Source organism: Mauremys reevesii, linkage group 19, assembly GCF_016161935.1.
Source record: "Mauremys reevesii isolate NIE-2019 linkage group 19, ASM1616193v1, whole genome shotgun sequence".
NCBI lineage: Eukaryota > Metazoa > Chordata > Testudines > Geoemydidae > Mauremys > Mauremys reevesii.
In genome coordinates this window covers 5,468,745-5,484,929 of record NC_052641.1, presented here as the reverse complement: position 1 = coordinate 5,484,929, position 16,185 = coordinate 5,468,745, and the positions used below count along the sequence as shown (strand labels likewise).

The following is a 16,185-nucleotide window of genomic DNA, read 5'->3' as shown; positions in this document are numbered from 1 at the left end:
ATCATTTAGCAGTAAGGCATTCCCCGGGAAATATCCCACCCTCTGATTCCACCACCTCAACCAAGCTTCACAATCACCACAGTACATTACTGTGTACAGTATTCAATTGTTTGTTTAAAACTTATACTGTGTGTGTATATATATATATATAATATAGTCTTTTGTCTGGTGAAAAAAATTTCCCTGGAACCTAACCCCCCCATTTACATTAATTCTTATGGGGAAATTGGATTCATTTAACATTGTTTTGCTTAAAGTTGCATTTTTCAGGAACAGAACTACAACGTTAAGCGAGGAGTTACTGTATAAAGCTTCTCTGTCCCTTGACCTGCCTCCGGGGGCCGGGCTCTGTCAGAGCTCACAGGGGGCTGGCTCAAGTGAAATTTCTGAGCTCTCCCGGAGTGCAACTCTCTATTCCTGCAGAGTTTAGGAGCTCGCCAGAACTGCTGCCTCCTCCAGCCCCTTAGCAGCCTCTTCCTGCAGGTGCACCCCAGTGAGCTCTGCCCTCCAGATCCTTCCCCCCTACCCACACACACGACCACTTGTCTAGGAGCACTACTAAGCCAAGGGGGTTTGGGATGCCTGGGAAGGAACCTGCAGAGTTTAAAAACAGGTTCCTAAGCTTGGGAAGGCCTAGTTTATGGGTAATTAGTTTGTAATTACATCTTTAGAAACATCTTCCTTATAGCCACAGGCAAACCATCAAATCTGAGCTGAAAATAACCCCTAGCACCATGGCAGTCACAAAAAGTATCTCGCCTTTGATCTTTAATTACTTGTAATTTTGCAAGGAATTAAATTCTTAAAGCCAAACGGTAACAATTTGGCACGTCGTCTTAATAACCCCTTCCTTTGTGTCTGTAGCAACAGCAAGGAGTACACAGACTAGATCGCAATTCTCCTGGCACGGTGTATCCGCCTCGCCTTCCAAACAGATGTCCTTGTTCCCCTGTTCCCAGCAACGCCCAGCACTGGCCGGGGGAAGAGCTCAATGAGGGGCAGCAGCAGGAGGAATCCGAATAAAACTGGAATTTGAGCATGTGCCGGATTGGGACGGAGGGTCACGTTCTGCTCCAGAATGTCACGTCTCGGGCAGAATTAGCAGCCCCTGTTCCTGCTGGGCCCAGGGGGAAGCTGAGAGCCTTGGCAGAGTCTGGGTGGGAGAACAGGCTGGGTGCCCCCTTTCCCATCACTGCCCCCCACTCCCCGGGGGCGTTTGTGCTCCCCCCCCACCCCTGCTTTGGAAGCAGTTACTTTCTCCTCCGCTTCCTTCACGCTGCCTCACAGGCTCCTGCCATGTGTCCTAATCAGAAAGTGGGACAGCACTGGGCCCAATCCTGTCCCTCCTCCACCACCCTTAGTCTGCCCTGGCGGGGGAGCTGGCTCTGAGCCCTGCCCTCCAGCCCCAGCACAGGAAGCATGACAGGAGGTGGCTGGAAAAAGAGACGTGAGTTTCTGAGGGTGGGCGCTCAGCCCCTGTAATATGTCTCACCCACAACGGAGGCCCCCCAAATGGCTAGTCCCGTGCGGAAAGGTGGCTCTGCTGTTTGGCTGGGTGGAGGCAGTGAATCCAGCCCCAAAGGGCGTTTATTGGAGGCCGGTTCCTGGTGCAGCAGCACACCCGCTTACACTTCCTCCTGCCCCAGAGCATCCTCCTGCGCTGCCCATTCCCTGCCACCCCTTTTGGCTTTAGCCGTGGCTGGGGTTTGAAGCTGGCTGTGGCTTGTTGGGGACACACCGACACCTTGGAACTCCTGGGTGGCTGCGGGTTTCTGTTCCTGCTCATTGTCATGTGCACTGCCGTGCCTGCAGCGGGACCGTCACGTCCAGCAGCGCCATGGCACTGGGGCTGCGAGGGGCTAGTGCAGGGCATTTGCTGGCTGTGTGGAGTGGAAGCGAGGCCGTGGCTCACAGCTGTGTGTCTGACAGCACACGTGTTTCACGAGAGACCCAGAGAAATTGTTTTTCACCCTCTGGTTCCCCCAGCTACCGAGTGGTTTGTGAAGCAGCCTGGCCGGGGCGTGGTGGGAGACCCAGCATTCCTACACCCCTCTGCCGAGAGCCTGGAGCAGGCCAAGCAGGAGTGCCTCCGTGAGAGGAGCATGTGCGCAGCCGTTCTGCAGGCTGGGACAGGCGTCTACCTGATCAGCTCCATGGCTGGCATCATCTCCCGACCCAACTCCACACTCTACATATGGACCAGTAAGAGCAGATCCCCACCCAAAGGCCTCCCATCCTCATATCTGCAAAGCGGTAGCATGGCCTCGTGCTGAGAGCAAGGCATTGTGGGCCTGAGCCTACCCTGCCTGGCTCCTTGCCGAGTCATTGACACCCAGGCAAGGGGAGTGCCCGGGTGTTGGTGTAGGGTGTGGGAGGAGCAGGCTTGGGGACTTAGCAGACCTGGGTTCTAGTTCTAGCTCTGCCACTCATCTGCTGTGTGACTTGGGTCAGTCAGGCCCATCAATCAGTGCCTCAGTTTCCCCCCAGCCCTAGCTTCACTGTTGGGCCGCAGGGCAGGTAAACTGGGAATAAGCCTGGTGCAGGGGGGCTGCTGCATTGCCTGTATCCCGGCCTCTGGCACAGGGCATGCTCCAGGGCAGGCTGGGGGCAGGGCAGAGACAGGGTGGGCGCTGGGGACTGGGGGGAGGGAGAGGGAGGAGGCATGGCTGGGGAGGTCCTATGCCCTGCTGATTCTGTACCTCTACAAAGCCCCATGGGGGTGTAAGTCAGGCCCAGCATGCCCTGTGTCCTGGGGCCGGTGCAGGATGAGTCTGTTAACCCATTTGTGCAACTAGGGTGACCAGAGGTCCCGATAAAATTGGGATTGTCCCGTTTTTCAGGTGTTTGTCCCGCATCCCGATCAATGTTTGGTCAGGACGCAATTTGTCCTGATATTTCGCACTCCTGGTTTGTTTGGTTTTGTTCCGCTGGCAGGACTCCGCCTTTTTTCCCCCCTCTGCCGGCAGGACTCCAGGACTCCGGTTTTTTTTTTTTACTGTGCTGGTAGGACTCCGCTTTTATTTTTATTTTATTTTTTTTTCCCCTGTGCCGGTGGGACTCTGGGACGCCGGTTTTTTTTCTCTCTCTATCTCTCTGCTGGCAGGACTCCGTTTATTTTCTTTCTCCCCTCCCGCGCCCCGCCGGCGGGACTCCGTTATTTTATTTTTCCCTCTCTGCTGGCGCTTTTTTTTTTTTTTGCTCCGCCGGCAGGACTCACCCCCCACCCCGTGTGTCCCATCTGGTCACCCTATGTGCGACGTTTGCTCTGCTCTGTGAAGGCTGTCAGGGGGCTGGGTGGGTGCCAAGGGCTAGATCTGTTCACCCAGCCTATGGCCTGCTGCGCTCTGCTGAGCATCCTCTCCTCTTTGGTTGCAGTCTGTGCTGAGGGGTTCAGCGGCCTGCGCTGTCATAGATACACTGCCCCCCAAGAGCGACCCGCGTGTGATTGCAGTGGCAGAGTCCGGGTGTCGGCAGCCCAAGGTGAGAGCCCTGGCCCTTCTGCTGCCTGGTCTGGTGAGGTGAGAAAAAGGGTTGGGGGTGGCGGGAGCCTTGGGGTGTGTCATTCCTTAGGGGATGTTAATCGGGAATCCTACAGAAAGTGGAAACAGGGATGAATTGCTAAGGCGGATTATAAAAGAATAGCACAAGCATAGAATCCTAGAACTGGCAGGGACCTGCAGAGGTATCTAGTCCAGTCCCGTGCACTCATGGCAGGACTAGTGATCTAGACCATTCCTGACAGGTGTTTGTCTAACTTGCTCTTAAAAATCTCCAGTGATGGAGATTCCACAACCTCCCTAGGCAATTTATTCCAGGGCTTAACCACCCTGACAGGAAAATTTTTCCAACCTAAACCTCCTGTGCTGCAATTTAAGCCCATTGCTTCTTGTCCTGTCCTCAGAGGTTAAGAACAATTTTTCTCCCTCCTCCTTGTAACAACCTTTTATGTGCTTGAAAACTGTTATCATGTCCCCCCTCAGTCTGCTCTTTTCCAGACTAAAGAAACCCATTTTTTTCAATCTTCCCTCATAGCTCATGTTTTCTAGACCTTTTTGTTGCTCCTCTCTGGACTCTCTCCAATTTGTCCACATCCTTCCTGAATTGTGGCGCCCAGAACTGGACACCATACTCCAGTTGAGGCCTAATCAGCGTGGAGTAGAGCGGAAGAATTACTTCTCGTGTCCTGCTTACAACACTCCTGCTAATACATCCCAGAATGATATTTGATTTTTTTGCAACAGTGTTACACTGTTGACTCATATTTAGTTTGTGGTCCACTATGACCCCCAGATCGCTTTCCACAGTGCTCCTTCCTACGCAGTCATTTCCCAGTTTGTTCCTTCCTAAATGGAGTACTGTGCATTTGTCCTTATTAAATTTCAGCCTATTGACTTCAGGCCATGTCTCCAGTTTGCCCAGATCATTTTGAACTTAAATCCTATCCTCCAAATCACTTGAAACCTTTCCCAGCTTGGTATCATCCGCAAACTTTATCAATGTACTCTCTATGCTATTATCTAAATCATTGATGAAGGTATTGAACAGGACCCAGAACCAATCCCTGCGGGACCCCACTCCTTATGTCCATCCAGCATGACTGTGAACCACTGTAACTACTCTTTGGGAACCATTTTCCCACCAGTTTTGCACCCACCTTATAGTAGCTCCATGTAGGTTGCGTTTCCCTGGTTTGTTTATGAGAAGGTCATGTGAGACAGTATCAAAAGCTTTACTAAAGTCAAAATATACCACACCTACCGCTTCCCCACATCCACAAGGCTAGTTACCCTGTTAAAGAAAGCTATCAGGTTGCTTTGACATGATTTGTTCTTGACAAATCCATGCTGACCGTCACTTATCACCTTAGCATCTTCTTGATGTTTGGAAATTGATTGCTTAATTATTTGCTCCATTATCTTTCCAGATACAGAAGTTAAGCTGACTGGTCTGTAATTCCCTGGGTTGTCCTTATTTCTCTTTTTATAAATGGGCACTGTATTTGCCCTTTTCCAGTCTTCTGGAATCTCTCCCGTCTTCCATGACTTCTCAAAGATAAGCATGTATGGACAAAATCAGAAACACTAAGGCACAAAATGGCTTACACCGAGCAAGGGACATAACAGCATAAGAAGAGCTTCTTTAAATATATTAGGAGCAAGAGAAAGACAAAGGAAAGTGTAGGTCCTCTGCTTAGTGGGGAAGGAGTGCTAACAACGGATAACCTCAAGAAAACTGAGGTATTTAATGCCAATTTTGTTTCAGTCTTCACTAAAAAGGTTAATGGTGACCTGATGCACAATGTAATTCATATTAACAACCAGGGGGAAGGAACACAAGCCAAAATAGGGAAAGAAGAGGTTAAGGAATATTTGGATAAGTTAGATGTATTCAAATTGGCAGGCCTGATGAAATTCATCCTAATATACTTAAGGAACTAGGTGATGCAATCTTGGAACCATTAGCAATTACACCTCTACCTCGATATAACGCTGTCCTTGGGAGCCAAAAAATCTTACCGCGTTATAGGTGAAACCGTGTTATATTGAACATGCTTTGATCCACCAGAGTGCACAAACCCACCCCCCCGGAGCACTGCTTTACTGCATTATATCCAAATTTGTGTGCATAAGAACATAAGAACATACGCGCGTCGTGTCAGTCAGACCAAAGGTCCCAGCCCAGTATCTGTCTACCGACGACAGTGGCCAATGCCAGCCCCTGAGGAGTGAACCTAACAGGCAATGATCAAGTGATCTCTCCTCTGAACAACAGAGAGGGACATCATTAGGCTTACCCATCTTGGCTAAGCATTAGCCACATTGCCCCCATCCCTTTTAAACATTTTTTTTATCATTAACCTTTTTAACCTCCCAACTCACAAGCCTTCACAAGTTCCACAAGTTGAGTCCACAAGCGTGAAGAAGAAGAAGAACTTTTTTCTTTTTTAACCTTTTGCCTATTAATTTCATTTGGTGATTTCATTAGTTAACCCTAGTTCTTAATAACTTTAAATAAGTAAACTTCCACTTTCTCAATCGCTCTCATCATTATATTTTTATATCATGTCCCCCCTTAGTTTTCTCTTCTTCTCTCTTTAGTCTAGCCTCTCCCTTCTTCCTTCTATCTTCATCCTCTCTAAACCCTCTCCATTTTTAATCATTTTTTTTTTTTTTTTTTTCTTTAGCTTCTTTTTTTTTTTTTTGAGAGAGAGAACCACACACACACACACAGATGTGTGCGTACTCATGATTTATATAAATTATATAATATATTCTCATTCTTATTCTCTCTCCTATTCTATTATAATAATACCTCCTCCTTTTTTTTTTTTTTTTTTTCTGCCGCCTCTGCACACATCTTCAGACAACTATCTAACTACCTCAAGATTTTTTCCTTTTTTTTGTAGCTAAATTTAGCCCCCATCCATGTTGTATGTATTGTATGTATTTTTTCCATTTTTTTGCATTATTATTTTTTTCCATTTTATTTCATTTGCCATTTTGTTGCCCAATCACTTAGTTTTGTGAGATCTTTTTGAAGTTCTTCACACTCTGCTTTGGTCTTAACTATCTTGAGTAGTTTAGTGTCATCTGCAAACTTTGCCACCTCACTGTTTACCCCTTTCTCCAGATCATTTATGAATAAATTGAATAGGATTGGTCCTAGGACTGACCCTTGGGGAACACCATCGAGGTAGCGGTGTATCTTCGAGAACTTCTGGAGGATGAGTGAGGTCCCAGAGGACTTGAGAAGGGAAAATATAGCACCTGTCTATAAAAAGGGGAACAAAGAGGATCTGGGGAATAACAGACCAGTCAGCCTAACTTCAGTACCTGAAAAGATACTGGAACAAATCCATAAACATTCAGTTTGTAAGCACCTAGAGGATAATAGGGTTATAAGGAATAGCCAGCATGGATTTGTCAAGAACAAATCACACCAAACAACCGAATTTCCTTCTTTGAGAGGGATACTGGCCAGGGGCTAGGGAGGAAGCATAGATGTGGTATATCTTGAATTTAGTAAGGTTGTTGACACGGCCCCACATGATGGTCTCATAAGCAAACGAGGGGAAATGTGGTCTAGATGAAATGACTATACGGTGGGTGCACAACTGGTTGAAAGATTATACTCAGAATAGTTATTAATGGTTTGCTGTCAGACTGGGAGGACGTATGTAGTAGGCCCCACAGGGTCAGGCCTGAGTCTGGTACTATTCATTATTGTCATAAATGACTTGGAGAATAGATTGGAGAGTGTGCTTACAAAATTTGCAGATGACACCAAGCCGGCAGGTGATGCAAGACCTTTGGAGAACAGGATTAGAATTCAAAACAACCATGACAAATTGGAGAATTGGTCTGAGGTCAACAAGATGAAATTCAGCAAAGATGAGTGTGAGGTACTACTCTTGGGAAGGAAAAATCACACACATAACTACAAAATGGGAAATAACTGGCTAGGCGGTAGCACTGCTGAAAAGGCCCTGGGGGTTATACTGGATCACAAATTGATCATGAGCCAAAAATGTGATGCAGCTGCAAAAAAGGGTAATATAATTCTGGGGTGTATTAACAGGAGTGTTGTATGCAGGGCCAGGTCTACACTATAAACGTACATCAATATAAATACGTTGCTCAAGGGTGTGAAAAATCCACACGTTATACCAACTTAACCCCCATTATAGACCGCACTGTGTCGATGGGAGGGCTTCTCCTGTCAACATAGCTACCACCTCTTCTGGGAGTGGATGGCAGAAGCTGTCCCATCAGTGTAGTAGCGTCTTCACTGAAGCACTACAGCAGTGCAGGTGCATCAGTGTAGCTGCGCTGCTGCACCGTTTTGTGTGTAGACCTGCCCTAAGACATGGGAGGTGCTTGCCCCACTCTGCTTGGCACTGGTGAGGCCTCAGCTGGAGTCCTGTGGCCAGTTCTGGGTGCTGCACTTTAGGAAAGATGGAGACAAATTGGAGAGAGTGCAGAGGAGAACAACAGAAATTATAAAGGGTTCAGAAAACCTGACCTATGAGGAAAGATTAAAACAACTGGGTATGTTTAGTGTTGAGAAAAGAAGACACGGGGGGACCTGACAAGACTCTTCAGCTCAGTTGGCCGGTATAAAGAGGACTGTGATCAATTGTTCTTCGTGTCCACTGAAGGTAGAACAAGAAGTAGTGGGCTTACATTCTGATTCCAAGGCCGGAAGGGACCATTGTGATCATCTAGCCTGATCTCCGGTGTAACGCAGGCCAGAGACCTGCCCCAAGATAATCCCTAGAGCAGAGCTTTTAGAAAAACACCCAGTCTTGATTGAAAAATTGTTAGTGATGGAGAATCACCACATCCCTTAGTAAATTGCTCCAATGATTAATGACTCTCACTGTTAAAAAATGTAGGTCTTATGTCCAATCTGAATTTGTCTAGCTTCAACTTCCAGCCATTGGTTTGTGTTTTACGTGTCTCTGCTAGAGTCCCCCACCCTGTCAGTATGACCCACGTTCTTTGTTCCTAGACAAATACGTTTACATTTAGCCATGCATTAACGATCTGGAGGATGGTGTGGACTGCACCCTTAGCAAGTTTGCAGATGACACTAAACTGGGAGGAGTGGTTGATACGCTGGAGGGTAGGGATAGGATACAGAGGGACCTAGACAAATTAGAGGATTGGGCCAAAAGAAATATGATGAGGTTCAACAAGGACAAGTGCAGAGTCCTGCACTTAGGATGGAAGAATCCCATGCACTGCTACAGACTAGGGACCGAATGGCTGGGCAGCAGTTCTGCAGAAAAGGACCTAGGGGTTATGGTGGATGAAAAGCTGAATATGAGTCAACAGTGTGCCCTTGTTGCCAAGAAGGCTAATGGCATTTTGGGTTGTATAAGTAGGGGCATTTCTAGGAGATCGAGGGATGTGATCATTCCCCTCTACTCAGCACTGGTGAGGCCTCATTTGGAGAACTGTGTCCAGTTTTGGGCCCCACACTACAAGAAGGATGTGGATAAATTGGAGAGAGTCCAGCGGAGGGCAACAAAAATTATTAGGGGGCTGGAGCACATGACTTATGAGGAGAGGCTGAGGGAACTGGGATTGTTTAGCCTGCAGAAGAGAAGAATGAGGGGGGATTTGATAGCTGCTTTCAGCTACCTGAAAGGGGGTTCCAAAGAGGATGGATCTAGACTGTTCTCAGTGGTAGCAGATGACAGAACAAGGAGTAATGGTCTCAAGTTGCAGAGGGGGAGGTTTAGGTTGGACATTAGGAAAAACTTTTTCACTAGGAGGGTGGTGAAGCACTGGAATGGGTTACCTAGGGAGGTGGTGGAATCTCCTTCCTTAGAGGTTTTTAAGGTCAGGCTTGACAAAGCCCTGGCTGGGATGATTTAGTTGGGTTTGGTCCTGCTTTGAGCAGGGGGTTGGACTAGATGATCTCCTGAGGTCCCTTCCAACCCTGAGATTCTATGATTCTATATTAAAATGCATATTGTTAGCTTGCACCCAGCTTACCAAGTGATCAAGATCGCTCTGAATCAGTGACCCGTCCTCTTTATTTACTGTTCCCCCAATGTTTGTGTTGTTTGCAAACTTTGTCAGTGGTGAGTTTGTTTCTTTTAGGTTATTGATAAAAATGTTAAATAGTGTAGAGCAGGGGTCCTCCAACTGGGGGTTGGGACCCCTCGGGGGGTCGTGTGGTTATTACATGGGGGGTCGTGAGCTGTCAGCCTCCACCCCAAACCCTGCTTTGCCTCCAGCATTTATAATGGTGTTAAATATATAAAAATGTGTTTTTAATTTATAAGTGGGTTCACACTCAGAGGCTTGCTATGTGAAAGGGGTCACCAATATAGAAGTTTGAGATCCACTGGTGTAGAGCCAAGAACCGATCCCTGTGGGACCCCACTAGAAACACACCCACTTAGTAAAGATTTCTTGTTTATAGTTACATTTTCTAACCTATCAGTTAGCCAGTTTTTAATCCATTTAATGAATGGCCTGTAGTTGCCAGGGTCACCTCTGGAGCCCTTTTTAAAAATTGACATCACATTAGCTTCCTCCAGTCATTTGGTACAGAAACTGATTTAAATGATAGGTTACAGGTGACAGTTAGTAGTTCTGCAATTTCACATTTGAGTTCCTTCTGACCTCTTGGGTGATACCATCAGGTCCTGGAGACTTATTACTGTTTAGTTTATCAATTTGTTCCCAAACCTCCTCTAATGACACTTCAATCTGGGACAGTTCCTTAGATCTGTCACCCAAAAAGAATGGCTCAGGTTTGGGAATCTTCCTCACATCCTCAACAGTGAAGACCGATGCAAAGAATTCATTTAGTTTCTCTGCGATGGCCTTATCGTCTTTGAGTGCTCCTTTAGCATCTCAATCATCCAGTAGCCCCACTGGCTGTTTAGCAGCTTCCTGCTTCTGATGTATTTAAAAAAATGTTTGCAATTACTTTTGGAATCTTTGGCTCGCTGTTCTTCAAATTCTTTTTTGGTCTTTCTAATTATACTTTTACACTTCATTTGCCAGAGTTTATGCTCTTTTCTATTTTCCTCACTAGGATTTATCTTCCACTTTTTAAAGGATGCCTTTTTGCCTCTCACTGCTTCTTTTACTTTGTTGTTGAACCGTGGTGGCTCTTTTTTGGTACTCTGACTATGTTTTTTTAATTTGGGGTCTACATTTAAGCTGAGCCTCTAGTATGGTGTCTTTAAAAAGCTTCCATGCAGCTTGCAGAGATTTCACTTTTGGCGCTGTACCTTTTAATTTCTGTTTCACTAACCTCCTCATTTCTGTGTAGTTCTCCTTTCTGATATTAAATGCTACAGTGCTGGGCCGCTGTAGAGTGTTCCCCACCACAGGGATGTTACATTTAATTATATTATGGTCACTATTACCAAGAGATCCAGCTATATTCACCTCTTGGACCTGATCCTGTGCTCCACTTAAATCAAGGTAAACCAAGAATTGCCTCTCCTCTGGTGGGTTCCAGGACTCGCTGCTCCAAGAAGCAGCCATTTAAGGTGTCAAGAAACTTTATCTCAGCATATCTTCCTGAGGTGACATGTACCCAGTCAATATGGGGATAGTTGAAATCCTCTATTATTATTATTATTGAGTTTTATATTTTAATAGCCTCTCTAATCTCCCTGAGCATTTCAGAGTCACTATCACCATCCCAGAGGCCTGCGTGGCCTGGGCTGTGTTGTGGGACCCAGTGTTGTGTATGGCCTGGGCTTAGCTTTGCCAACCTTCCAGGATTGTCCTGGAGTTTCCAGGAATTAAAGATTAATCTTTAATTAAAGATAATGTCATGTGATGAAATCTCCAGGAATTCATCCAGCCAAAGTTGGCAACCCTACCTGGCCTGTGTTGTGGGACCCAGTGTTGTGCGTGGCCGGGGCAGGTCTGGGCTGTGTTGTGGGACTCAGTGTTGTCGGTGGCTGGGGCAGGGGAGGGTTGTGCTTTGGGACCCAGAGTTGTGCGTGGCTGGGGCAGGGGAGGGCTGTGTTGTGGGCCCCAGAGTTGTGCGTGGCCGGGGCAGGTCTGGGCTGTGCTGTGGGAGTCACGTGGAGCATTCCGGCTGGGGATTAGTGTTGAAATCCGAGCTTTGCTGTAGGACAGAATAATAAAATCAAGCTCTTGGCATGTCAGGATAATTAAACTGGTTCCTGCTCTGCGCCCTTCGGTGTTGTTTGCAGGAGGGCTGGCAGGATGTGAGGCATTTGTTTGTCAATGTACTTTTCTCCCTGGACTCTCTGAGTGGAATGGTTGGGAAGATCTCCCTTAGGGGGAATGGATCCCGTGATTCCCCACAGATCTGTAGGCCAGGTCTTGTTCGCTGGTGTCCAGAGCTCAGATACAATGGATCTGCCAGTCCCCTTCCTGCTGGTGCCCAGAGCTGTGCTCCTTCCCCGTGACCGTGACGGCTCAGGGCCCGGCCGGGGGGTTCTTGTGGCGAATGCAGTGCCAGTGTCAGCTGAGAGCCTGCAGCCTGAACTCTGTTTATTCACAGAACAGGTCCAGCAGGGGTGGGGGCAGCAGCAGTTACCCCCCCCCCACCAGCTGGCAATGTGCCTCAGACCCTGCACTCACCCCCCCTGTGCAATCGCTCAGTGAGTCTTGGGCCTCTCTGCTGAGATGCCAACAATGGTGCTTCTCCTGCCCACTGGCGGGGGACTCCGTGCTGGGGTAAAGCTGGTAGCAGAGGCCCTGACACTTCCTGTGCCAGCTGCCCCCTTGCCCTTGGCATAAACAGGAGGACGGGGTGTGTTGGGAGGGAAGGGGCAGCGCTACCCCAGAGACCTTATGCCTGTGGTGCAGTCCTGCCCTGTGCCATGGCCCGGCAGCCCTGAATCGAGAGCTGCAGCCAGCATGGATGGTGTGGAGCCTGGAGCCCTGTGTCATGCTCAGCGTCTCAGCGAGCTCGCTGCCAGAGCTGGGTAAACAGCAGCAACAGGCCACTGACCAGCCAGCAGCTGGGGAGCTCACCCGCTGCGCCCCCTGTAGCTCTGCCATTCCGGTTACTGTCCCCTGTTGGATCCCAGCTGAGCCCGTGTGCACGTGTGTGGGTGTGAGTGTGCATGTGTATTTGTGTGTGGGGGGGTGCATACATTATGTCCACACACACGTGTGTGTGCGCGCGCACGTGTGAGTGTGTGTGATAGCATGTGTGTGCACAGGTGCCTAAGAAGAAGTGACGTTTTGATTAGATTCCCAAGTCTCTCTCTCCTGGCGATGTGATTCCTTTCATGCCAGTTCTTCCCAGGGCAAGATATTCGCAGCCAAGTTCCAGAGCCTTGAAGAGAGCAGGCTGGAGCGGGAGCTGCCTGCGTCCTGACAGGACCCTTGGGCTAGCACCACCCAGTCAGAGCATGAGGGCCTGAGCCGAGTCCAGGACGACGCCCCACGCCGAGAGCGGGGCCCTGGATTATCACTTGCAGACAAACCCAACCCTCCCCAGGGACTGGAGCGCCGCCTTCTGGGGCTGGCGTTCTTCAGCTACCCGACTGCTTGTTGGCCAAGGGAATGGCCTGGAGCCACTTCTCTCAGGAGCTCGTTGTTGGGGGGCCAGGGTCCTGGGCGTTCGATACAGGTGCCCTTGTGGGTGGAGGTAGGGTGACTAGATGTCCTGATTTTATAGGGACAGTCCTGATATTTGGGGCTTTTTCTTATATAGGTTCTGTCATCTGCCACCACTGAGAACAGTCTAGATCCATCCTCTTCCCCTCATTTTTCTCTCTCAGAGACTAAAACATCCCAGTTTCCCTCAGCCTCGCCTCAAGTCATGTGCTCCAGCCCCTAATCATTTTTATAGGCGCCTGTTACCCTCCACAATCTGTCACGATTTTTCATCCTTGCTGTCTGGCCACCCTAGGTGGAGGTGATGCCCCTGCAGGCTGCCAGGGGATTAAGTTACACTCGTGCATGCACAATCGTGTGCACACCACCCCATCCCACCCCCCGTTGCAGGGGGAAACAGGCGGTGGATACAAAACCCCACACCTGGACAGGAAAACAGGCCGAGGGAACAGGCAGCGCTGCGGAGGGCTGGCTCTTGCTGTCTGTCGCATCTAGTTTGACTGTGAGGTTTCAGGGCGGTGCTGGGGCATTCGTCACGCAGGGTCTGGTGGGGGGTTGTCTCTCTGGGGAGAGAGGATAACAGCCACTCGTGTCTCTTTGCAGTGTGTGGTGTCCCTGTGCAGAGCTGCATTGACTACTGTCGCCACACAACGGCCCGGAGCAACTGCTCCCTCTGCCTGCCCCTCTGCTCTGGTGAGTCCTCATCGCCCATGGCCTAGCTGGTGCTTTTGTGCCCCGGGTTGGAGCAGATGCCGAGTACCACAGCTTCTCCTAGCACTGAGGGCAGGGCTGTGCCTCCAGCCCTGGCATGGCAGGGGGCAGCAGGAGAAGCCTCCCAGCTCAATCTTCTGGCTTCGTCAGGCTTTGAGCTGCTAGAGTCGCCCTGGTGGACTCTCCCGTCTCCCCCACCTGGAAAGCTCACAGCGTTCCTGCTTTGCCTTTGGCTTATCTGACAACTGGTGCAAAAAGCCCTGATGCAAATCCCCCTCCATGGAGACACAGCCCCAGAAAGCAGCCAGGGAAGGGGCAGCCAGCCTGCAGGGTTCCCAGGGGTAGAAGGTTGCGGCCTGTGGGTCTGTGAGACCTTGGCAAGCAAGGGGTGCCTGGCTTGTCCCCTCCTGCACTGTCTGGGGGTGACACTGCCTATGCCCACGTCTGGATGAGGGAAGGAGCAGGTCGTTAGAAGTGTGTTAGCTAGCGTGATTTAGTGAATGGAGTCTAGATACTAGTGTAGACAGGGTGCAGCACCTTTCAAACCTAGCTAGCTGGTCACAGTCAGCCCGGGATGCCGGTAGGGCCCTCTTCTATGGCTCAGGGGCTGGCAGATTTGCTAAATGCTCCACCTCCCCAAGCAGGATGGGAGACAGGGAGACCTGCTCCAGCTGTGCGGCCTCTTTGCTTAAAGCCCATTGGCCCATGGCAGCCCGTCTGTCAAAGTCAGGAGGCTTCAGGGTTTCTTCCAAATGTGGCTCCACCCAGCCTGGGAGCAGCAGGTCCTGGCCACAGGGACCCATGGTTATTCAGGTTTCAGAGTAGCAGCCGTGTTAGTCTGTATCTGCAAAAAGAACAGAAGGACTTGTGGCACCTTAGAGACTAACACATTTATTTCAGCATGAGCTTTCGTGGGCTACAGCTCACTTCTTCGGATGCATAGAATGGAACACACAGACAGGAGGTATATATACATACAGAGAACATGAAAAGGTGGAAGTACGCATACCAACAGGAAGAATCTAATCAATTGAGATGAGCTATCATCATCAGGAGAAAAAAAACTTTTGAAGTGATAATCGAGATGACCCATAGAAGGTGTGAGGAGAACTTAACATAGGGAAATAGTTATGGTTATTCAGTGTCACACTGCGCCAGAGTCTGTCCCCCATGCCCCTTAGGAATGAGCAAACAGGTAACAGCCCAGGAGCAGCCCCTTGCGTTCCAGAGGGGTGTTCCAGGAGGGGAGATCAGAGCAGTAGCCAGTGCAGATTGTTGTCTCCAGTGCTTCCACCCAGTCCTGAGCCTCCTGACTCCAGGGCCTGGATTCTGGGTCTCCGACAGTTCCTGTGAGCATACAGGGGCCACACAGCCACCAGCTCTCCCCAGGAATCGGCCATGCTAGCCAGCACAAGTCGGCCATGATGGCGGTGGGAGCTAGGGCTACCCGTGGCAGGACAGTAGAGCAGGCCCCAGCATAGCTACACCCAAGTCTTCTCCAGGGACAGGGAGTCCTCTGGGCCTGTTGTGCTGGACATGCCAGCAGTGAGCACATGGCAGCAGCAGCCAGTGGTAGGAATAGGCTGTGCCCAGTCCCTGGCTAGGACGTGTTCGCCAGGGTCTGGGCCGCACACGATGGCTTTGGAACTCCCAGGGCAGCTGCCTGGTGTCACAGGCGCCTTTGCATTTCCAGCTGTTGGAGGCTGTTGTCTGGAGCAGCAGTTGTCTCCTGGTCTCCTGGACACTGGAAGGGGCGTCTGCTGGGCCTGCTCTGTTCTGCAGGGAGGTTTGGAGCAGCTCCTATCATCCCAGGTAGCGTCTTCTCTTTCCTTTCCTTCCAGACTCCAGCCTGGGCGTCCTGGACCCCGAGGAGCTGGCTGTGGTATCCATGGTGCAGTTCAAAGTGTCACAGTCCCTCAACCTCACCTCGGAGGACGAGCGTGATCAAATGATTGCATCTAAAATCATCTACCACAGCGAACTCCCCTGAGCAATCAGTGCCTCAGGGAATGCTGGAAAGGGCAGAGCAGTGACGGCTGCCCAGTGCTCGTCTTGCAAAGGTTCCCCCGGTTATTCCCTTTCCCATTCGGTTCTGTGCTGCCGTTTTGTTGTAAACGTGCTGGGGGAAGGGGCTCAATGTAAAGTTCCCAACCATCCCATTGCAGTGGTCTGAGTGGGGCAGGGCCAGCAACTCGCAGCTGCGTGAACTAGGAGCCAACTCCCAGCTGAGTCCATCCGGGGCCCTGGGGAGCAGTATCCATAGGTAGCCTCTTCGCCGGACTCAGCATCAGCCCTGACTCACTAGTGAGACATTAAAGGGACAGACTAGGAGCAATCCAGGGAGACAGTTACCAGGCACCAGCCTGGCAGGGGCCCCTCGCCTCACCCAGGTGCA

The 16,185-nt window shown here is 49.8% G+C and overlaps 1 protein-coding gene across 1 annotated transcript in view; it reads left to right on the top strand.

The window, feature by feature from the left end:
* Nucleotides 1–15,934, top strand: part of LOC120386935 — a 50,079-nt gene extending 34,145 nt beyond the window's left edge. The window contains exons 20-23 of the mRNA XM_039506996.1: nucleotides 1,987–2,202; nucleotides 3,376–3,480; nucleotides 13,683–13,772; nucleotides 15,632–15,934. Of these exons, the coding sequence (XP_039362930.1) occupies nucleotides 1,987–2,202; nucleotides 3,376–3,480; nucleotides 13,683–13,772; nucleotides 15,632–15,780 (560 nt within the window). The 3' untranslated portion in view covers nucleotides 15,781–15,934. The remainder of the gene's footprint in view (nucleotides 1–1,986; nucleotides 2,203–3,375; nucleotides 3,481–13,682; nucleotides 13,773–15,631) is intronic.
* The last annotated feature ends 251 nt before the right edge of the window (nucleotides 15,935–16,185 follow it).